At 34.5% G+C, this 23,737-nt stretch overlaps 4 protein-coding genes and 1 long non-coding RNA gene across 10 annotated transcripts; 3 read left to right on the forward strand and 2 right to left on the reverse strand.

Annotated features, from left to right (window-relative positions):
* Window positions 1-136: 136 nt before the first annotated feature.
* LOC125418240 (uncharacterized) lies at window positions 137-7,387 on the forward strand. Of its 2 annotated transcripts, XR_007242254.2 has the most exons (5): window positions 137-480; window positions 1,373-3,721; window positions 5,625-5,694; window positions 6,369-6,413; window positions 7,139-7,387. It is a non-coding gene; the product is annotated as an uncharacterized LOC125418240 (long non-coding RNA). The 2 variants fall into 2 exon arrangements; XR_007242256.2 differs by lacking the exons at window positions 137-480; window positions 1,373-3,721; window positions 6,369-6,413 and adding exons at window positions 3,784-4,233; window positions 4,760-5,141.
* Window positions 7,388-8,177: 790 nt separating this feature from the next.
* On the forward strand, window positions 8,178-11,229 carry LOC107433517 (uncharacterized). Of its 3 annotated transcripts, none has more exons than XM_016044801.4 (3): window positions 8,178-8,313; window positions 8,973-10,300; window positions 10,904-11,229. In XM_016044801.4, exons 2-3 carry the CDS (start codon window positions 9,114-9,116, stop codon window positions 11,016-11,018), a joined length of 1,302 nt encoding a protein of 433 aa, XP_015900287.1. In that variant the 5' UTR covers window positions 8,178-8,313; window positions 8,973-9,113; the 3' UTR covers window positions 11,019-11,229. The 3 variants fall into 3 exon arrangements, with proteins under 3 accessions (XP_015900287.1, XP_015900289.1, XP_015900288.1); XM_016044803.4 differs by lacking the exon at window positions 8,178-8,313 and adding an exon at window positions 8,345-8,687; XM_016044802.4 differs by lacking the exon at window positions 8,178-8,313 and adding an exon at window positions 8,345-8,657.
* A 2,973-nt stretch (window positions 11,230-14,202) lies between these two features.
* On the forward strand, window positions 14,203-19,106 carry LOC107433521 (U11/U12 small nuclear ribonucleoprotein 65 kDa protein). 3 transcript variants are annotated; one of them, XM_060815567.1, is made up of 12 exons: window positions 14,204-14,477; window positions 14,635-14,706; window positions 14,846-15,109; window positions 15,702-15,795; window positions 15,933-16,115; window positions 16,266-16,433; window positions 16,535-16,711; window positions 17,314-17,401; window positions 17,971-18,033; window positions 18,173-18,234; window positions 18,448-18,561; window positions 18,702-19,106. In XM_060815567.1, the coding sequence occupies exons 1-11, from the start codon at window positions 14,281-14,283 to the stop codon at window positions 18,529-18,531; spliced, it is 1,452 nt and encodes a 483-aa protein (XP_060671550.1). In that variant the 5' UTR covers window positions 14,204-14,280; the 3' UTR covers window positions 18,532-18,561; window positions 18,702-19,106. The 3 variants fall into 3 exon arrangements, with proteins under 3 accessions (XP_060671552.1, XP_060671550.1, XP_060671551.1); XM_060815568.1 differs by having other exon boundaries at window positions 14,206-14,477; window positions 15,714-15,795; XM_060815569.1 differs by lacking the exon at window positions 14,635-14,706 and having other exon boundaries at window positions 14,203-14,477.
* Window positions 19,107-19,835: 729 nt separating this feature from the next.
* Window positions 19,836-21,237, reverse strand: LOC125423316 (probable LRR receptor-like serine/threonine-protein kinase At3g47570). Its single transcript, XM_060815482.1, is given in 3 exon segments — window positions 19,836-20,218; window positions 20,556-20,951; window positions 20,954-21,237. Coding segments are annotated over 3 exon segments (933 nt in total). The 5' UTR covers window positions 21,108-21,237.
* On the reverse strand, window positions 21,129-23,440 carry LOC132803200 (LRR receptor-like serine/threonine-protein kinase GSO2). Its single transcript, XM_060815483.1, has 2 exons — window positions 21,230-23,440; window positions 21,129-21,161 (listed from the first exon to the last, which is right to left on the reverse strand). Exons 1-2 carry the CDS (start codon window positions 23,438-23,440, stop codon window positions 21,129-21,131), a joined length of 2,244 nt encoding a protein of 747 aa, XP_060671466.1.
* Window positions 23,441-23,737: the final 297 nt, after the last annotated feature.

The raw sequence follows: 23,737 nt of genomic DNA on the forward strand, positions 1-23,737 counted from the left end.
ATACATATAAAGCTAGCTTACATGTGGCAACTTGCTATGGCTTTAGTAAACAATTTTGACTCCTTTCATTAATTGCTATCATCAATTGCAACATAAGTGTAATTTCTTGAATCTTCACCACTCAACCGACTTTGCCAAATTACAAATAATTATTATTATTATTTTATTTTTTTTAACAGTTGTTTAAATGAAAAACTGCCGCTAGGTTACTAAGATAGAGGCCAATATCACATAGCCTGTGGTCCACTTCAATCACAACAATTCGTCCAATTCTTCCAACGATCAAATGAAAAGGGGCAAAAAAAAAAAAGAGTTCTTGAATTGGAGCAACACAGAGCTCTCCTCAATCGGGCATAGTAGAGAAGTAGTACTGGTACTAGTGTCATTAGAAGGAAAAGAAGAAGACAGATATAACGTTGTTTTGACGTCAGAAAGATCAGCAAGAGCATATAAGTTACAAATTTCAGTTGGGATTATAGAGTAATTGAAGCGATTCTTGAATTAATTAATTGCAAATTTCATTAATATTTTATTTTTCCTAATGTGGTGGTATTCTATTTAATTTTCTTTTTTTTTTTTTTTTTTTCCCTGAAGTATTGTGTAGTTAAGCATCTATAACCTTGAAGATTAATGGAATCATAAATTTGAAACAAGACATGCATCATACTTTTCATGGAACTATACAAATCCATTATTTGTATACTTTTATTTGAAATTTTTGTAGGAACCTGGTAAGCTCAGATACATCAGGGCAGGCATCATACTTGTTGATTTCTGCACATAGAAGCAGCCTTTTTGCCACTCCAAACGTCCCCTTAGGAAATAGTTCTTCATTAAAAACTTAATAGTTTTGCTTATTGTGGATATTCTGTATTTCAAACAATTGGTAAAATAAAATTCCAAGTACACAGTTTTCAACCTTTTCGATTTGGTTGTTGAGCTTATGACAGATAAATGTGGACTGTGCAGCCTTCATATTTTCTGCTGGCTGAGTTATTTTACATTAATATTCCGAAACTGAAACACATATCTAGAAACGCATTTGGTAAACATTTAAATTCTGGTGGTCCACTTCTTTTCTTTTTTTTTTTTTTGTTTTTTCCCTTTTCTTTTTTAGATGAATTCAGCACAAAGAGGAGATTTTGACTACATAAAGTAAATCGCAGTAAAATTAGTATAACAATGAATGATAGCATTAATATTCTTTCTTCTCGCCCAAAATGTTTCTTTTTGGGCTTCTTTGCATGGCTTCCCTACCCCTTTGGTTAGGTTAGATGATCAGTAAATATTCTTAAATTATGCAATATTCAAATCCATCATAAATTAATCATTCATTTGTAGATTTTTGACAAATTTGTTTCTTGTACTGAAGGGATTACTGGAGTTGCAGAAGCCGCTGATTGTCAGGATTATGACTTTGTTGGTCCTTGTGAATCAATTGAATAGTGCAATGCAACTTGCTCTGCCCTAGGATATACTAATTGTGGTGTAAACTGTTATGGGGTTTCATTAAACTATTATTGTTGTTGTCTTTCATAGCCTTATAAATTTCTCATTTTGAATAAATTAAACTCTTCTGTTTTATATATTACTCCAATGGAAAAAACTCATCTTAATTTGTAGGAAGAGTTAGAGAAACCATATGAGTAAATAATTTTTTCCTCTATAAGGTTAATTTCCTTACTCATAAACCAGAAATGGCAGCCAATTTACATTTTAATAATCATAATGTAGGTTTTGAAAAAAGTAGTACGATTTGAGATTGTAGGTTTTTGAACATTGAGGTGACAGTGGAACACCAGCTAACCTAGTCACTGCAATAAAAATTACTGATGAAGATTTCCTTTCTTTTAGGAGCAAATAAGACCAAACGAGTTCTGCAGATAACAGCATGAAGATAAGCACAGAACCTAATGAAAGAAGAAAATATAAACAGAATAATGCATTCTTATACAGATGCCAAACTCGGATAGTTTGGGTGAGGCTATGAAGCTGGCCTATAACATTTATTTATTTATTTATTATTATTATTGTTGAAGAAGAAGAAGAAGAAGAATATGAAGAAGAAGAAATTTTGGGGGATGTAGGAGTATAAATTTCTATAAAATTGTTACCTTCGAGATATAAAAATGTGCGGTGGCTAAGATTTAGAGATGATAGTGGGAACTTGCCACCCGGATCACCACTCTAAAGATTAGTGGATGACATTAAAAAAGTTATAGCAGTTCATTATTTTGGCAAAAGATGAGTAATCCAAGAATATATCTATGTCAAAAAGTTACTAAAAAGAAGCAACATTAAAAATGGAAATCCCTATAAATTTCCACCAAGAAACAACTTCTTCTAATCGTCTACCAAAACATCCCTCCTCACCATTCTTCATGTAAAACACTTCAACACATTACTTTCTAGCTAGTAGGAACATGGAACTAAACCAGAATATCTAGCTAAGCAGACATATTGACAGGTGATGCTTATCTATTCTAATGAAGCTCCACTTTATACAAATATCAAGCATAAACTAGCACTGGAATTAAAATAATGGTAATTAACACAGACCTAATAACTCATGATCTGTACAGTACAAGCAGGTTGTTCAACTCTTCCATTCAGCTTTAGAGCCAAAATTTCTTATTTAAGATTAAATTGACATATCCAAACACCATAGAACAACAGAACCACCTGAATGGAAATCGTAGTATGGGAAATGCTACATGCTTAAACACAGAAAAAAAGGCAGAGAAAAGAGTAATTAAGAAGAGGTCAATATTGGGAAGAATGTAGAAGGATGATTTGTATTGCTAGGTATTTTTCATATTTAAAACATAAAAGCTAGGCTAATTAATGGAAATTGATATATGTGTGTGTGATATGATATGAGTAAAAGGTCCCAAAAAAGAATTCTTTGTATTAACCACTTGGGGTGGTTTAAAAAATTTTCTTCATTTGGATGCATTCCAGTTTTTAATGGAATACTGCATATCTTATTTTAAGAAAGCTTTATGTTTAGATTAGGAGAATAAAGCACGTTTTCAGCTCTGAGATTTGATTTTTTCCTTGAAAAAGATATTATCTGAAAGATAGTTTCGGTGAAAGTATGGTTTCTAAGGTCGCCTGACAAATGTTGTTTAGTTTTATTCATACTCTCTGAACTCCTGAAAAGGTAGGGTTACTGGTCATCCTTGTATTTTCATTTGCTTTTATTAAAAGGTTTCTAGCAAAAGAAATGTTCATTCTTGTAAAGAGTTCTCATATGAGGGAATGGTATTCTGTAAAATGTTTAAATCTTTTTTGAACATGCTTTTGAATTGAAATACAGCAATGTTGAGCTTTTCATAGTGTATTTGAAGGTAAAAATTATGTGTTTATTCATGCATGTTTTATTCAAAGTATGGGAATCTGAATTCTGATAACATTTATATAAAAATGGCCCTACTAGTTTATGATGTACGTCGTCCTTGTTCAAATTGTGAATATGGATAAGGGTTATCACATTCTTTGAGTATGAATGTCCATAACTTTATTGTTAGGACATTCTAAATAGACACTTGTATGATTTCTTTCAAGCTTGACATAGAGATAACAATAATGTCATGCACCAACCATGTGGAACTGAATCCCAATGATGCAGCATTTCTGGACAGAGATATTATTCAAGAGATAATTAAAGAAATGGCCAAGAATAGACCAATTGACACAAAAGGGAAGAGGGGATACAAAGGTAATTTAGGAAAATTTACATGCTTTTCATTTAGGATAACTATGGTATATTTGGGTGTTTTCATGGTTGGGTTAGCTATATTATTATTTTCAAGTATTTGCAGCTGGCAGGGTTTTCTTGAAATCTTATGGTTACTTGTTGTCCAAATGGTTATTAGTGTTGTTGACTAGTCCTTAACTGGAATGGTTTCCTTCCTCTTCCTTTCTCCTCCCCTGCTCCTTCTTTTTAAATAGTCCTTTTGTTTATTGATGAGCACACAAGATTCCTTTTAACTTCCACTCCTGGGCCTGAAAGTTTTTCTTTAAACTGGTGCCTCTTCTTTAATATCAGTTTTAGTTCCTAATGAGGTTGACAAACTACAAAGAGAAGTACAACGTTATTTTCGGAGAACAATGGAAAAGTTTAGCACTTATTGCCAGCTAATATTATGCCGTAACACTTCTTCAAAGGTTACTAAAGCCATCAGGTCCGGGTGTCTGAAAGTCAGAATCAAAGCACCAAGAGAAGAACAGGTGGATAAGTTTCACATGGTTGTATGGATTAGTTACTTGTTATCCAAAAGTGCATAGCCCTCATTAGATAACTTGATTAGCTTTCCTTTCAGTTTCAGAAATATTTTTTGAAATAATTTGAGCCTAAGTTTGTTACTCAAGATTAATCAAATTTGCAATTATAGACAACATTCCCGCATGATATGATATGCAAACAGAATAATATGATCTCCTCATTGTGGGGGATGCTAAATTATGATAGGATTATAGATTTACTGATAAACTAATGTCTTTTGTTTTTTTGGTTTTAGGTATAACTAATGTCTTTTGTTTTGTATAGCATGCATGTACATATAAATTTTATAATTGCAATAAATAAGTTTACTATCTTTTTTCTGATATAGTAAGTATTGATGACTTCCCTAACCGTTGTCCTGGCTTCCTAATTTTTAAGGTGAAATGTGACATTGTTGGCTTTATCAATGAGACTGTTAATGTCACTACTGTTGTGCTTGATAATGGTTTTGTTTCACATTTTAAATGGCAGATTGTTAAGGTACTGGAGTTCATTGGGAATATAGAAGGACTGAAAATTCCATCTGGCTTTACTGTTTGAATAGCTGAAAAATCAAATCAGAGTTTAAGGAGAGCTATATTATCATTTGAGACTTGCCGTGTACTGTAATGCTCCACCTCTCATCTTAGTAATCAATAAAGTTGTACCGAGACTCTTTTTGGTCTCTGTACCCGTCTTTGCAGTACTTAGATATCAAGCAGTTCTTGATACCTATGCTCTTTCAACTGTGTAACTTTTGTGCATATAGTTACAGTTATCCTTTCACAAGCAACCAATCAATATCACCAATAGATTGGGAGGAATACATCTCTGAAATTGCATCTGACATAATGAAAGAGCAGAGCCTAAAAAGGTGTCTGTTTTTATGCATTTTATAATATGACCCTCTATAAATAATTGAGTCTAGCTACTTTAGCATCTGCCAGCTGCTTTTATTTTATTTTGAATAAACCCAAGTTTCAAAGCAAATGCTATATAATAGAAACAATCAATTTTATTATAAATGTTTTATCATTGTATGAGATTTTGGGATGTAAACCTTTTTGTATAACATTTTGATATTTTGTTTGTCTTTCTTTCTTTCTTTATATTGTTTTCCCTTCTCCCCCCTTTTTCTTTTTTTTTTTTTTGGTAAACTTGGTATCAAATAATATGAGGTGTGCAGTGTTCATATTCTGGCGATGAATCATATAACTTTGTAATTTTGGCATAGTTCTTATTCTCTTGCAAATATGTTAGTTTATATTTTTTTACTTTGATAGTTTGGAATGATCTCCGTTTTCTTTTGATGTTTTATATCGTATTCCCTAATCAAAAAGTTGTCTCTATGCACTAGGATTTTTCAGGTTCGACTTAAGTTGTATGAGTTACTTGTAAATTGTATTCCCCCAGAAACCATCTTGAAGGTAGAATTTTCGTTTCACATGTTTTACATTTATTTATTTTTTATTTTTTACTTTTCTCACTTTGGTTGAAGTATATTTTTATTGCTGGCTTAGAGGCTGCTTTACGAATTATTGAAGAAATTGGACATAAATTGAAGCATGAGGTCTGCCACTGGGTAGCATATTATGTACATTCACTTAATTTCCCTCTTTTGTGCAATAGTCTCTTTTGCACAAACTAGTAGTGTTTTCAGGCTATATCCTGAAGGAAATTTTTCCTGTTTCCTCACTAAATTGGTGCAGCAAAATCATTTGATTTCATTATCATATAGATATCTTTACTTTGAGCCAAAAGTCAAGCAAATTCACTTTTAACTTTGTAATTTTCCTTGAAAAAAGTGGAAACAGACTTGACGATACAGTAGCACAGGCACACAAAATAAACCTTTGGTTTTAAGAGAAACAAAGAGATTGTTAACAAAGGGGTCGTTATGTTGGTAAATAACTCAAATCTGTCCTGAGGAAGGTGATGGCATTAGCAACTGTTTCTTTTATAAAAAGAAATAAAAAGCACAAAGGAAGAGGAAAGGTGGGGTTGGGCATTTGTTCAGTGTATATGGGACCTGTATCTCAGCTTCTTGTGATGATTTCTTGGTCCTCTCAGTTTTTACTTTCTACTTTTTTGAATTTTATAGGAAAACAGGATGCGTCTTGGTCAAAAAGAATATTTCACTTAGAAGGTATTCTGATATTTCTGATAACTATGATAGGATGTTGAATTGCCCTACTGAGCTTATTAACAATAATTATTTTGTAGGTCTCATAACTTCTAAAAGTAATGGTATCGTTAAAAATAACTGTCAGGTGATTGGTGGTTTATATTATGGTTGACATGGTGCAACCCTTGTACCAAAGACTTTCTCCTCGATTAGATGCAATCCTTAGGATGACTACTACTAGCATACGCTTTAATTTAGTATAATCTGTTAGCTCATTGGCACAGTTGCTATGCTTAAAATAAGTTATTTGATATAATGTTCTAGTATTTGTTGCTTGCCATCATCAACATTCTTTTAGTATTAGAAATTACAGTTTATCTTCTTGCTTCTAGCAGCATATGCATTTTGAAAGGTTATTATATATATATATATATATATATATGGCATTGGCTGCATGCTCTAGTAGTATACATTTTCATTCATAATCATCCCAGATTTTAAATGTTTCAGAAAATTTTGTTTATTTATGTGTAAAGCCTTGCATATATCATGGTTAGCAAGAAAAGCGACCAAACCTTTCTCTCTCCCTTACACACACACATACACATACACATACACTTGTTTTATTACAAAGCTAAAATCCCTCTACATTATGCAATTCAGAAAGAGAGCAATTTTATAAACTGCCTTTCTGTGATGGTGTCTGGCCCTCTGATACTTGTGGGATTGATTTTTTTCTTTTGCAGCATTTGTGGCCAAGTTCATGTGCATTTGAAAGGCTTTCCTCATTGCGACATATTCGGGTGAATACTCTCAAAGTAAACGAGCATGATTTATTCCTCTGCTTTTGGAACGTGGAATGATGTTAGAATATGCAATGACCATCACTAGTAGTGTGATAAGGTGTTTTTTTGACAGTGTCTTTATAATGTTTAATCTAAATGCCTTATGGTGGCTTCATCTTAATTTTTGAGCAAAAACTTTTAGTCTCTTGTATACGCCATATATACATATATATATATATATATATATATTTTTTTTTTTTGGGGGGTTCCAAATGTTGATATTATAAGTGAAACACTTATCCTCCATTCTATTAACCGAAGATTACCTGCTCATCATGTAAAAGGGGAAAAAAAAAGAAAAAAAAATCCAAATCACATGTAATTCTCTAGCTGTTAACGAGAATATTAATGCTAGAGTTTTGAATTGTACTTTAGAAAGCATAAATAATGCCAATCCTCAATGGAGAAGTCCAGCCAACCGCCGCTTAGGATTAAAAAAGGTCATTGCTTGTGCGGAAAGTAAACATTCACAGAGTACAAATATTTTATTTATTCTGAATTTAAATGTTATTGTTTTTTTGTAATTTTCTTTTATTGGAAGAATTAAAAGCACAATATTTTTAGATTTATTGATGGTGGTTTCTAAATTCTAGTGTGACAACGATATGCATCAGAAAAAATATTAGCAAAATTTAATATTAGTTGGTTGACCCCTAAAAAAAATAAAAATAAAAATAAAAACTACGGCACTAGTTATTGAATAAACGAAAGTTTAGAATAGGTAAAAAAAAAAAATGGTTTAATAATAATATTAATAAAAGATATGTCATGGCACGTGGATTCGAATAATAAAGACACAGGGGTACGATAATTTGTAATATTTTTAAAAATAATAATAATAATGTTCATAACCAACAATTCAATTTTATTTATTTTTTATTTTTTTATATGTATATATATATATATATATATTTTTTTTTAACATTTCATTAATTTCTGGCTGAGACCGACCATTATATATATATATATATATATATTTTAACGTTTCATTAAGGCGAGGTTTTCACCGCTTCTTCTTCAATTTCTCATCATCTCGGGTTCTTCCTCAGGGCATTGTATCAACGGCTGGGTTTTTGGTACACAAGCACTCTCTCTCTCTCTTTCTCTCTCTCTCTCTCTCTCTCTCTCTCTCTCTCTCTCTTTCTCTCCCTCTCTGCGTTTTCCAATTTATTTCTTCATATTAATTAATATGAATTTGATTTAACCACGAGTGTTCCAATTCTATTAAAGTTAGTAATCCATACACCCCACACTCCACTAGGGTTCATCCCCCCATTCCTCTTATTTCTTTATTTGTATTTAATTTGTTTGTTGGTTTCTTCTTATAGCCCCAATCAGTTTGATTTTTGTATTTTCCGCTCAACGTGTTTTGGGTTCCAGTTAATCAAGCAGCTGTCTATAACACACAGCGGCTACAAGGGTTTGGAATTTTCTTTCTCTTTTGCGATTGGTTCGATTTCTTTTGAATTTGGTCTTTTTTATGTATTTATTTTTTTAAATGTTCTTGTTGCTCGTTCTTTCTTCCTGCTATTCTTAGGCCTTTTTGCATTCTGTGCACATCTAATATACTACATATAAAATATTTGTATCGAGACTATTCCATATCGATTTCTTTGGATTAGTAATTTGTTGGTTGTTGATGATTGATACCCCCAAGGGAAGATATAGCATACACCAAACCGGGGAGTCTATTTTGAAATGCTAATTTCCTGTTTTCTGTTTTCTGTTTCTGCAGCCCACGGACCAGATTAATGTCAAAGTCTTTTGGTAGCATATTAGCTGGGCGGTGATTATAAAAAAGGAGAATCAGAGAGTCTTTTTGCTGTTATTTTCACTCGTATCTTCCGTATCTGGGCTGGTGGTATTGTGTGCAACAATGTCGGTGACCGCCGGTGTTAATGATACCGTAATTGCCATCCGGGATAAACTCAAAGGTAAAATTGGGCAAACCAAAGTTAAAAGGTATTGGCCTGGTAAAGTTCCTGAGTGGGCTGATGCTGCTGATGAAGATGGGGATATTAGGATGTCCAAAGCAGCTGCTCTGGAACAAGCCTTCCCCGCTCAGGACGATTCGGACATTGCTAGAAAAGATGATCCTAGGCTGCGTCGTTTGGCTGAAAACAGAATAGATAATCGTGAAGAAGTGAGAGCTGATCACCGACGCATCCGTCAGGCTGAGATTGTTTCAACAATTGAAGAGGAATCTAAAAGGCAGGAAGGTTTGGATGCAGAGGAGGAGGATGCAGATGCTTTGGAGGAAAGGAGGAGGAGGATTAAGGAGAGGTTGCGTCAGAGGGAGCAAGAAGAAGCTCCCCTCCTTCCATCAGAAGATGAGGAAGAAGTAGAGGAAGAGGAGGAAGAGGAATCTGAGTATGAGACTGACTCTGAGGAAGAACTGACTGGTATAGCAATGGTGAAGCCTGTCTTTGTTCCCAAGTCTGAGAGGGATACCGTAGCTGAGCGTGAGCGCCTTGAGGCTGAAGAGCGGGCACTTGAGGAACTAAAGAAGAAGAAAGTGGAGGAGAGGAAAAAGGAGACAAAACAGATAGTGGTTGAGGAAATCCGGAAAGATGAAGAAATTCAGAAGAGTTTGGAACAGGAAGCTAATATTGCGGACATTGATACTGATGATGAAATTAATGAGGCAGAGGAGTATGAAGCTTGGAAGACGAGAGAAATAGCCAGGATCAAGAGGGATAGGGAGGATCGAGAAGCAATGTTGAAGGAGAAGGAGGAAATTGAGAGGGTGAGAAACATGACAGAGGAAGAAAGGAGGGAGTGGGAAAGAAAGAATCCGAAACCAGCTCCACGACCAAAGCAGAAATGGAGGTTCATGCAGAAATACTATCACAAGGGTGCTTTCTTCCAAGCAGATGCTGATGATCGTTCTACTACTGCTGGAACAGATGAAATATTCTACCGTGATTTCTCTGCCCCCACTGGAGAAGATAAGATGAACAAGACAAATCTGCCTAAAGTCATGCAGGTCAAGCATTTTGGTCGCAGTGGAAGGACAAAATGGACTCATCTTGTCAATGAGGATACAACTGATTGGAACAACCCGTAAGTTCACCTTCTATCTCTCTCTCTCACCTAAATGTCTTATTTTTTTTCTCTTTCTTGGACAAGTTCATTGTATGCATGATAAAGAACTTTCCATTCTATAGGGGAAATAACAGAGACCTGGAGCAAAACTTGCTTAGCTTTTACTCAAATTTTAACTGTTTGTTAGTTGGAAAATATTTATTTTTTGATTTTGGATGCATCTGGCCAATAAGGAATTAAATGAACTTAAAAATTCTGGAAATTTATAAATGCGTTTCGTATTGAGTGCTAGCTTACTTTGTCAATTGTTAAAGTCAAAAAATTTGATTTGGTGAAAACATACATTTTAGATATTGGAGGTAATAAGTTTTATCGGTAGTGGTATGTTAAACATTCTTATTTATCTATATTAAGCATGCTTAAATTGCCATTGATATATGCTAGTATATTTTGTTTTGCTAGTTGATTTAATCTGATCGTTTCTCCATGCACTGGAATTTGCTTTGCCATTTTTTAATGGTTTTCTTTTGGCTAGTTTATTGATTTGTAAAACGTTTTGCAATATTTGTGGCTAAGGACAAATGGTTAATCTCAAATTGTATGTGCTTGTGTGTTTTTCAGGTGGACATACAATGATCCTCTTCGGGCAAAGTACAATGCAAAAATGGCCGGAATGAATGCATCTATTTCAAAACCTAAAGGAAGCAAGAAATTGAAAGATTGGGAGTCTCATTGACTTCAGTATTGTCAAGTCATCCGGCGCTTTAGTTTATCAGTTTCATTTTGTAACTACGTATTTGCATTTGGATGCCAATGTCTGTTAGGCTTATGTAGGATATTTTTTTTAGTAATTTTAAGAATTTTGATGCTCATGCTACATGAAATCTGAAAAAAGATGGTTTACATAGTAGATTTCTATATTATTACAAGAAGTAAGGTTTTTCTTACATTGCAAATCCTCCTGCCAGTTTTGGCCCACCAATCTCCTCTTTCTGCCTGTTTTTTCCTCCAACCAGTTTCCTACATTTGGAAATGTCCAAGAGAGTTCAGATTCAGAGGGATTGATTTCCTCTTTCTTTGAAGGGTGCTAGAGTAAGATTATTCATGTACCCCAGCAATATTTAAGGTATTTTTTTTTTTTTTTTTTTTTTTTAATTATGATGGTCCCTTCTAACTTTTATCTTTTATCCTAGTTTATGTTCAATTTGTCTGCAGTATATTTACTATTTCGTACTGGTATTATACTTTTGCTGTGAATTTGCTCCCGGTCAATTAGTTTAGGTGTGCCACATCAAAGCTCTGCATTTTTGTTAGAGAATTGAGTGTATTGTATTTTACATGGCAGCATGGGATTTACTGTGTGTTCTCGTTTTGACAATCAAAAGTGAAAATATTAGCTGTGAAATTGGCTATTATTGTTTTGACCTTGGCTTCGTTCAAGTTTCCCATCCTATGAGGATGATTTGTTGGGCTATTTCCTATGTTTTTCCAGAATTTTGTCATTCTTTTCATGATTTTGTTATTAATGTATGGTTCTGTTCCTAATGCTGAGACATAATCTTTAAACACGTTGGCATCTGAGGTTTCTATCACAGTTTGATATTGAGATGCAATAAGTGTAGCGCAGGTCTGTTTATAGCTAAAAATGTATTGTAATATTTTTCGTTTTTACGTTGTTCACTTTTTATGCCTAAATGATTTGGCTTTGTAGTTGCATTTTCAAGAGGTTTTATTGGTGATTTGTTGTTGACATGATGGAATTTGTTATTGCTTGTATAATTTGGGGTTGAACTTTTCTTATTTGGTGGTCATTAAAATTTCTGGCTAATTTAGAATTTGTAGTTTGGATTTGTTTTCTGATATCATTTGTCCAATGTTTTCACTCAGCCAATTCATCCTAGATCACTTGAACCTTGGATGCATCCTTTTGCATGTGGTTAACTTTTGTTGTTTTTTGTCTAGAACTCAGGTAAGTTTTTGTGCATTTTAGTTGTATTTCATCTACCATTTTAACATTATTTTTCATTTTGTTTTCTTGCAAATCCGCCGGATTTTTTTGATGAAAGAAAATTGCTCTTGCGAGGGATTGAAGTGTACATGTTTCTGTGAACCAGATTTAAATATCTTGTTTGTTTTAGAGTTGAGCCATTTTTGTTTGTTTAGAATGCTGGACGAAGATAGTTCAAAACTCTTTAAACTAATTTTATTTCGTACTTTTCCAGTTCTTTCCCCTCTTTGAATCATCTTGTGTGAAATATCTTGTTTGTTTACAAAATTATGTTGTTTGCATTTTGGGATTTTGTAGAAAGTCTTGGTAAGTATATGGAAGCAAATTTTTGTATCCAAAGCCTGTGAAGCCTTGACTGGTCATTTTTTGTTTTCTTTTTGGTTCCCCCTTTGCATTGCTGGTTTAAGTCGGAAAAATAAAATGACTGAACCATCGACTGGTCATCAAGTGTCAAGACCATACCAAATTTCCTTTCTCAATTTGATGTAAATAAAACTGAAGTATTACATAACACATTGGTAAAGTAGTTTTGGCTTTGCTTGTTTTGCCAATGGACCTTTACTATTATGTTAGTGCATGGCAGACTTTTGATTAGCCTACGGAAATTCTGGTTTGTAAGATCAAGATGAAAGTGTTTCAAGAGTTGCATTTTTCTTTTTTCTTGGGTATTTGGAGATATGTGGAATACAATAATTAAAATATGGGTCTTCTGCTGGGAAGATGAAACATGTTGCCAAAAAGCTGTCACCTCTTGGGACGAGTAAGTTTAAGCAAAGCATTATTGAAAAGATATATTCAAGTCCTCAAGTGTCCCTTGGTCATTTTGCCCTAATATATGAATTCAATTTTCCACTAGAAAGTACTACAGGTCCTCGAAGGAACTTGGAAGTATACCCTTCTAATACCCATTAGAAAACTCTTAAAAGGGGTCGTGTAAAAAGCTCCAACCCTAACAGGAAAACAAAATTATAATAAAAGTCTACTAAGAGACCGCCAATATCAACCATCCTAAAATATTAATCAGCAAAAGCATGAAACTTTGTGAAATAAACATAAACCAATATTGCCATCTGCTTCTTCCTTCTACTCTTCCTCCTTGGAGCAGCAGGGACAGCAGCTAACTGGTGCCACAGCTATAACGTACTTACAAGGATTCTACATTCGCACACCACCATGTGTATGATTATTCAGATACCGTCACATTCTGCCTTAGAAATTAGTGATTTTCAAAAGCAAACTGCAGCAAAATATGAACAAGATATATAACAGGACAACAACAACAACAACGATTTATTCATGGACAAGAAAGCGAAAAACCGATATCACCTTTTTATCATCCTTCAGTATGAGAGACAAAAACGAATAATAAAATATTTTTAACCGATACTAAAGAAAGAAAGGAAACACACACACACACACACACACAAAAAATTCCATGATCTTCCATATTAAAATAGATTGCATCATTAATAGATATGAAAATATTATCTTAAGCTTGTTATCCATGAAATTACACCGGACTACACACCAAAAAAATAAATAAATAAAAAAGAAGTACAAATATGAAATTGCATTGGACTATACACAGTATATAATAGCAGCTTAGGCAGATATGTACCATATCGTGATAAATTTTCTTAAATAACGTGATCCAAACGTTACTCGCTAATGTTATGATCCAATTATATATAACAAATATTCAAGAACAAAAAATAAGAAAAAAATGAAGACATACTTGCTCTTTTTTACGTGCTTTGAAAAATTGTTTTCATATGTATAAAAAACAGATAATAGAGATAGGCTTATATATAAATATAAATACAATTAAAAATTGGGGAATATTTACTACGTCATCGCCACATAAGCACCATAAATCAATTTTTTTTGTTTTTTTGTTTTTTTTGTGTGTGCGTGTGTTTTTTTAATTCTAGTTTTCTCGCCAATTAAATGGAAATCTCTCTCTCTCTTCCTCTCGCTCCCTGGAGTGACTATGATGATAATCCCTCAAAATCTGCAGTTGGAGCCTCAATTTCAAGGGACAGAGGCGGCAAGACCACCGCCAATGGAAGCTCCAATGGCGACCCTTTTGATACGGCACCTACCAGAAGCCATTCCGGAAGACACTCTCTCTCGACTCTTCTCCCACTATGGTGCTTCCTCTGTGCGTCCATGCGCTATCAGTGGCCGGTGAGATTGATTCGTCGTTGTTGTTGTTGTTTTTTTTTTTTTTCTTTTTTTTTTTTTTTGGCTTTTTAAATAAAATAGTTAAAACTTTGGATTGTGAATTTGAATCCTGATCAGCATACACATCAATTTTGTGGATTATTATTGTTAATACGTTCAGATTGAGGAACTGTGCATTTGTGGATTTCCAAAATGAAGCGTTGGCTTTACAGGCGCAACGTCAGTTAAATGGGTATCAAATTTGCTATCTTGGGATTAATTATCTTTTTTTCTTTTTCTTCTCTCTCTCTCTCTCTCAATGCAAACAATTTGTTTTAGCCTTTATGATTAAGTGTCTGAGAAAAAAAGAAAATGGGTTGTTGTTTTGGTAGGTTGAGGTTTCTTGGAAAAGTCTTAAAAGTGGAAAGAGCCACTAAGTTAGGTCAGGATGGTAATAAACCCCAACAAGGTCATTTAGAAGCTCATTCCGGCAAGGATTCAACACCATCCACATCCACCGCTTCTCTGGTCAACAGTGCTACTATTTCTAAAGATAAAACTGAACAAGTCTCCAGCTCGAAGTATGCTTCACTGCCTTCTCCTGAACCCATTGCCCCTAAACTTGGTGTGGACTATCCGTTCCCTCCTCAACTTGAGTACGACTTTTTCTTTACTTTGAGTTCTTAAATTATGCACTGGTATATTTAGATTTGCATATCTTTTTTAGTTTATTTTTATTTTGTTTTTTGTTTTGTGCGTGTGTGTGTCTATTGAGTAAGCATCCCTTGCTTCCTTGGCATCTGTGGATGACATTAATTGAGTCGTTTAATGGAAGATTTATAATCAATAACGTTTCAGTACAAAGATAAATGGAAGTGTAATGAGCATGACTACTGAATTATCTCCTTGCTTTTATAGAAGAGTTTAAAACCAATGTTAAAAGCATGTTTCCTAGTGCATTTGAAGAAAATATTTCAATTGAAGCAATCCACAATATAGGTCTTTTGCTGAAAGAAGTGGCAGACGTATCTTTTCCCCAAAATTTTAATCATTTCACTGATATTCAGCATTCCTAACTTTTGGTTTGAATGCATTTGTTTCTGGTCATCAAAATTTTTAATTGTTGGAGTTTATCCTTGAAATTTTCTTTGGTTTTGTACCTAATGTTGATCAATCTACCATTCACCCTTGAGCTTGATGGAGATATTGTAGATAGCACGCAACTGGTTTATATTTACTCAAGTGTAGTGTGTATTACAGGTATGCTTACCCCCCACCAGATGGTAATATACTGACCAACATTGTAAATGCTCTAATCGCAGTTCCTCGCTTTTATACACAGGTTGTCTCTGATCACATGTGAATATACTAGAAAAATTTACTTCAATACCTATAAGTCACTATATAATTGGTTTTATTCTAGACTTTCGTCAAGCCGATGGAATCAAGGTCATATTCTTAACAAGTTGTGAATTGTAGGTCTTGCACTTGATGAACAAAATGAACATTCCAGCTCCATTTCGTATGGCTCTGCCCACTCCACCTTTACCATCTTCAGTACCAGTGGCACCACCACCACCACCACCTTCCCCCCCTGTAGCTGCAAAGCATCCCCTGGCAGAACTATCCAGTGGTGAGTCAGAAATGGAATCTTCAGATGAGGTAACCTCTCTGGCTCCTATGTAGCTAGAAACATCCAGACACATTATACACATTTGCACAAATTGTTAAACTTATTCAGTCTCTTTTGGTTCCATTTTAGCTAGTCTAGTTAATTAATGTTTTGAAAAACTTTATTCCAAATATTCTCAGGAGGTTGATGAAAATGGAGCTTCAAGAGGAAAGAAGCGTGTAAGGCGGGAAGCTATTATAGGCCCTGCAGTTGATAAAAATGTAGCTCATGAAGCTGTTGGACTCAAATCTGCAACTCTGGTTCCAAAAGAGATTCCAGTGATTAAAAAGAATAATCCCATGTTACAGGTCACTTAATTCTTAAGATGAACAATCATAAGGTGATTTATTCTTATTTGGAAAGTTTTATTTATTTATTTATTTTTTTTTTCTTTCCTGGTTTTTTGCAGATAAAAATTACCCACAAAGTAGTTCAGGGTGAACATAAAGATGATAGCATTAGCATTGCTAGAGAATCAGAGGATGCAGAAGAAGAGAGTTCAGCTATCAAGCCTTATGCAAATCCAGAAGAAATAGAAACTGGAAAGCTGCCTCCTGAGGAGATTTTGTCACTTCCAATGTTTAAGGTACCTAACTTCTGGTGGTTCTTTGCTAAAGTAGATCTTTTGACAAAGTTTCATGAATGAGTGGCATGCCTTATTTATTATCTCACACTAGTTTTAAGTTTATTGTTTTCTCATCTTCTCCAGCTTGTATGACAATGTGTAGTCCAAAATGACTGTAGCCTGCTATCTGCTGTTTGGTATTAATCCATGTTATTAATGATGCAAAACAAAGCATTAACCTGGTTTTGTGGGGTGGAAAAAAAATTATACATAAGAGTCATTGAATGAATGATTATTGGGCATGTCGAAGTGGAAATCAGACATAACATTGAGAGAGCTAAAATGAGGATCTTCATCTAGTTGTACTCTTATTTATCCTAATTTGACAGTGTGTTTTTAGTGCTTGGTGGAATGTAATTGTTCTCTGTGTGCTTCGTACAGAATTTCCTGTGACATCAGTGGGTAGGATGGCTAATAAATTTCTGAAATGTTTCCCAGCCAGCTAATATAGAGGAATGATTAATCATTTCTGAATTTATCCCTGAAAATGAAAGTGATATTCTATTTACTTCTGAAAGTTACACTAATAAAATTACAATAGAGTTCTCACTTTGATTCTGCAGAACTACACAGCTGGACTTCCGGCCCCTGTGTTGTATATAAAGAACTTGTCCAAGGATGTTGTTGTTGATGACTTCTATTACATATTTGGTGAGTTCCAATTGCATGATACTTTTTATGTTGCAGTTGAAACTTTTCTTTTACAATATGTTTAGAAATTTTACTTATACAGGATAATTTGGACATACTTGTGACTTTATCTTCTTTCATAATGTTGAGAATTGAAGAAGTGTCAAGAAAGTGTGAAGTTTTCGAAGGGTATATTTTTCATTTTTTTTAATAGGTTGAGTACTGCACTTGTAGACTTTATAAACGTTCACTTAGTTACGGGGGTTGCAACCTGAAGGGGATTATTTCTTTCCATACCTTTGTTCTTTACATATCTCCTCATTTTGCTAATCAAATAGGAAGATAGTTTCTCCTAATCAGGACACTTTCTACACTGTGACCTTCAAGGAACATTATATGCTTTTTGTTTTGGGTTCCAATGAGAACTTTATGTGCTTTGTAGAGAATTTGTTTCTGATCATAAAGTAGACAATTAATAGTTTAATCTTCCTAATGGATGAAATGCTATGAGGCAGTTGGTTCCCTTATCATTTCTAATGTATTAAAAGAAATAATTCTCCACATTATGTCATGCTTATTTTGTGCTTCAGGATCATTATTTGGAAGCATTGATATTGCAAAGTCAAGTCTCAGCGTGAAACTAATGCAGGCAAGTTAATTTGAGACTATTTTTGAGAATGTGCCAAAGCACCTTTGTTTTTCTTAGTACGTTGAGATTTATCTAGTGCAACTTCCTTTAGGATGTGAATGTCCACTGATAAACACTTTGATTCTTTTGGAGATGTCAGGAAGGAAGAATGAGAGGCCAAGCTTTTGTGACATTTCCATCAGTTGAACTAGCTCATCATGCTTTGGTATGTATCTGAGAAATTTCTAGATACATTGTACCATGGTTTTGCCTAGATTCTTAAACGATGAAGATATTTGGATTTCATATTTGGATTTCAAGCATTATCCATGACATTTATATACATCCAAAGCAAATTTCTCAACTTCTTTTAAAATATTTCTTGCTTGCAAAACTAGAATGTCCATATATAGTATGTCACTACAATCTTTGGTTGCAGAATCTAGTGAATGGCTATGTGTACAAAGGCAAGCCAATGATCATACAGTTTGGCCGGAATCCTTCTGCTACAAAACCAAATTAAATCGATCTTCCTATAGACAATGTTCTTAAGGTTAGTCTTGAACTATTCTATCCTTGTCTTTCCAAGAAAAGCTGGGACATTCTCCCCGCTTTTGATTTGACAATGTTTTACATAATTCACTGGGGGTTTAAAATTAGATGATTCATTTCTCAGTTAACCATAATTTTCAGGTTACTGCATGAGTTTTCGAGGTAGAAACAATGTTTATATTTTCAGAACTAAGGGATAGGAACAGAGCATTCTCTATATCTCAGCAAGGTTTAAGTTTTGGCAACCTGTGGGCTGTAGATGAGAGAGATATCTCACTGGAACCAAGCTCACTTGGATTCAATCCTTGTGCCAAGAACACCCTTGGGTGTGAATTTCTCATAATTCCCTTTGCTCATCCATTGGAAAAATCCATTCTTGAGGTTAGCTTTTTAGAGTTAAAATAATGTTGTAGGCTAGGAAACATGAAAATGAGAATCATGTGAACATGTCAGTGCACAGTTGAGTGCTCTCTGACTATACCGTGGAATGAGAAATACCAATTTTGGATATTTGCTGTTGTAGCAGATTTCCTCATTTGGCTCCAATATTGATCTAAGTTGATATCATTTTTTGCAAATTTATGATTCTTATTTATCCAATTAATAGTTGTTCAACAAACTACTCCAAACGGATCGCTTAGGTTGAAATATTCAGTTACATGTGGTGTAATCTAGTTACATTTTTTTTTTTTTTTTATTATTCCATGAGTAACTTAATTAATTTTAGTCCATAACGATGGGTCGTATTTAATTTTTTTTAATTAATTTATTTATTTTGCTCTGACTTTTGATTTATTGAACTAGAGACACTTTTCTTATTATCAATATTTAGCTTTTATAACAACTAAATTTAAAATAAATCGGATTTCCACTTTTTCCTGTGTTTCCAAATCAAAGAGTAATGTAATTAAACATTTGAAGCACTTTAGTAGCACTCGATTACTTTAGTAGGGTACGATAAAAAAAAAAAAAAAAAAACTTGTTAGCAATTAGTGGAGTTCTTCACTAATTAAGTAGCAAGTACTTATCAATTCTTACTAAAGTTTCATGAATTGGGACACCAAGTGTCAATACATTAAAACAGAGAGAACATAATCATGGATTTACAAGCAAACTTCAAAAGACATTTTGAGCCAAAAAAAAAAAAAAAAAAAATCAAAAGATACAAGCTATATTCACTCTCTTTTCTTGATAAATATGTATTTTTTAAAAATACATTATTAAGTAGACATTAAACTTGAGATACTATTTTCAAAACAAGGTGACATTCCCATATTACCGTTGTCCATTAAGCTTATCCAGATGTTGCACCATATCGTGCTTCATCTTTTTAAGTTGAACAACAACAGTAGTCATTATGGGCCTTTCTTCAGGTAATTCAGCTGAACATTGCAATGCTATTTCGATGATAGATGACAAACAGGGAGTTAAAGATTCCATAGCAGTAGTGGTAGTAGCTTCTCCATATCCACTCCAAATACTAGCATCTATAACATCCATTACACGATCAGGATAGTGGGAAATGACCCACTGCCTCAAACTTAATCCTCCAACAAACATTTCATCTCTCGGATTTTTTCTTGTAAATGTTTCCAGCAGCATAATACCAAAGCTGTAGACATCACCATTTACAGATACTCTTCCTTGTAACCCAAACTCTGTTTGCAAAGCATGAATTAAAATTCAAGATTATTGAAAATTTTTTCATGTATAAATTTTAGTCCATGTCCATTGTAGATGAAGTTGAATTCAAGAGGATCAATAATAGTATTAAAAGATAATATGGACATTATATGATGAATCCTTGAATCCAGTTACCATCCTAAATGTAGCCTAAGATATTTTGCTATAATAAAATTTACGTCAGCGAATGAATAACCTTTTTTTTCCACACTATATTATCAGTTAGAGTTTTAATATCTATATAACAAATAAAATATAAAAGATATTGAAATTTTTTGACATAATTAAGAGAGAATTAATAAATGATCTTACCTGGTGCAATGTAACCCATTGTGCCAAGAGTTGCCGTTTGGGTCATAGATTTGTATTTTGCTAGAATTTTCGCAATTCCAAAGTCACCAACATGTGCTACCATGTCTTCATCCAAGAGAACACTGCTCGGCTTCAAATCACAATTAACAATAGGCTCTGAATACCCATGGTGAAGATACTCCAATCCTGATGCCACATCAATCATTATATTCATCCGCTGAAGAATATCCAAGCGGTTTTGCCCCTGATTATACAACCACTTTTCAAGGCTACCATTTGGCATGTATTGGAGAACCAGTGCCTTGAAATCAAGGTTGGAGCAACAACTTATGATCTTCACATGGTTTCTGTGCCTTACGTTCCTTAGCACTTGACATTCTCTATCAAAAGATTTAGTGCTCCCTCAACTTCCAAATCAAAAACTTTGACAGCTACAATCTCACCATCTGGTAAAGTTCCTTTGTATACAGAGCCATAGCTTCCACTTCCCAACAAGTTTGCTTCCATGAGATTGTTGGTTGCACCGAGGACCTCATAGTAGGAGATGTACATGTGCCCAAATTTATAGATAAATTAGTCGAAGAGATTGACAAATTCTTGCTCTTTCTACAACACTTCATATATAGAGATAGCAGTAAGGCCACAAGTATCGCTGTAGCAATTGGAAGAAGAACATATTTGAACCAGAACGCTGCCTTTCTTGATTTTGAAGGTGCTGCGTCTGGGCATGGCGGAAGCTTTAGTCTTGATGAATTGGTAGATAGATCTCGGTTTCCCATGAAAGATTGGCTGGCCAAGTTTGCAAAAACACCATTGACGGGAACAGGGCCACTTAACATATTGAAAGACAGATTCAAGAAGTTGAGATAGCGGAGTTTCTCCAAAGACTTGGGTATGATGCCAGATAAATTGTTGGATGATAGATCCAATGATTCCAGGCTTGCCAAATCGACGATGCTGGTAGGAATGTTACCTTGGAATGCATTGGCTGACAAGTTCAAGAGCTGTAACATCTTTAGATTGGATAAAGTTTCTGGAATAGTTGCTGATAATTGATTTTCGGATACATCGAATATTTGCAACATCACCAACTTTTCAATCTCAGGAGGAAGATACCCATTGAGGGAGTTAAACGACAAATTAATTAGCCAAACACTACTGAGTTGCCACATGGTGTGTGGTATAGAGGTAAAAGCATTGGAAGAAAAAGAGATTCTATTTACTGTGGTAAGATTCCCAATACAAAAAGGTATAGGACCATATAGCTTATTTTCAGCCACGGTGAATTCGCTTAGAGAAGTTAACTGACACACCTCATTTGGAAGATTTCCTTGGAATTTGTTACCATAGAGATACAATCTTTGCAAATTTTTTAAGTTTCCTATAGAAGAAGGAATTGCTCCAACCAGATCATTGCTTGACACATCAAACCCCAACAAGCCACTCAAGTTACCAATTTGATATGGAAGCACACCTTGAATTTGGCTTGAATCTATAACAAAGATTTCAAGAGAAGTGGATAGATAGCCAATTGATTCAGGTGGTGCACCTTTTACAGGATTGGACCCTATTCCCAGAACTCGCAGCTGGTGGCAGTGTGTCAAAGAAGTAAGGAAATGAAGCTCTTTTTGGGATGGATGGTTGGTTAGTGTATTGTTTTCCACACTCAAAGATTCTATATACCGAAGATCGCCAAGAGTCATGGGCACGGGTCCATTAAAGGAATTGTCAGAGAATTCCATTATTTTGAGCATTAAAGTATTGGAGATAGAATCTGGAATTCTACCGCTGAATTGATTGACTCTCAAAGAGAGTTCTCTAAGCTCAGGAACTGGCTGCCGAAGGCCAGTGAGCTCAGGAAGATTTCCAGAAAGATGATTTTCTGAAAATGACATTATTTCAAGGAAAGAAAGGTTGAAAAGCCCTGGAGGAAATCTACCAGATAGATTATTAGACCAAGCATCTAGATATATGAAATTAGAAAGCTGGCCCAACTCTGCTGGAATTTCACCAAACAAGCTGTTATTCCCAAGCAAGAGTGATTCTAAGTTGGAAAGATTACCCAAGGAAGCAGGAATTCTACCTGTCAATCTGTTCGTATAAAGATTGAGATACTTGAGATGGGATAAGCAACCCAGGTTTGTTGGAATGCTTCCTGTCAATCTATTTTCACGGAGCTCGAGTTGTTGGAGATTTCTACAGAGGCGCAAGCTTGTTGGAATATGACCACCTAGGGGATTGAACGAAAGGAGTAGTATTTCTAATTTTGGAAGCCTACGACAGATATCATTTGAAATACTTGCAGAAATACGATTGGATGACAGACTAATTCCTTTCAAAGTTGTGAAGTTCAACACGGAAGGAGGAATTGTACCTACCAAGTGGTTGTATTGCAGGTCTAGTATCTCCAATTTGGTTAGCATCTGTGCATTAATGGTTGATGGAATGCTTCCGTCAAGTTGATTATCTCTAAAATTAAGCACTCTCAAAAGGCGCAACCGCCCCACCGTTTCAGGTATTGGACCGCCAAAGCTGTTGCAACTGAGGTTTAAAACACGAAGGAAGGACAGGTTTCCAATCTGGGGTGAGATGGTGCCATGAATATTCATGTATGAAATATTCAAGGCACTCACACGTTGTTGGTGGCGAAGACTGCATGAGACTCCATACCAGTTGCATAAACTGGTGTTGGTGTTCCAGCTACCAAGTATAGGGCTTTTTGAAGGCAACTGAATTTTGGATTTCAAGGCCAGCAGTGCTAACATATCTGTATTGTTGTTTGTTTTAGAGGAAGAAGAAGAAAATGATGAACCAATTGATGCACATGATTGGAATATGAAAATATGCATTGTTAGTAGCAGTCTGATAACAACACAGATTTCCATTCTTCTTTTTATCTATTTTTGAGGCTTCCAATCGATAGATCAGCATACGGTTTTGAAGACATTGGTACTAAGCTATCACAAATTTATATCCAGTATCATGGACTCATAGTCATTGCTGTTATTACTATTCTTGATTATTTAATTTCTCAATCATGACTTTTTTTGAGTGGGTCATACAATCATGTCTTTGGATGTAAACCTAACCCAACAATGTCTAACATGTCAAAGTCGTGTGGAAAACAATATTGTGCTATTGGAAATTTTTGCAGGGGAAATATCATGGAGTATCACTTTCAG

Source organism: Ziziphus jujuba, chromosome 3 (assembly GCF_031755915.1).
Source record: "Ziziphus jujuba cultivar Dongzao chromosome 3, ASM3175591v1".
NCBI classification, from domain to species: domain Eukaryota; kingdom Viridiplantae; phylum Streptophyta; class Magnoliopsida; order Rosales; family Rhamnaceae; genus Ziziphus; species Ziziphus jujuba.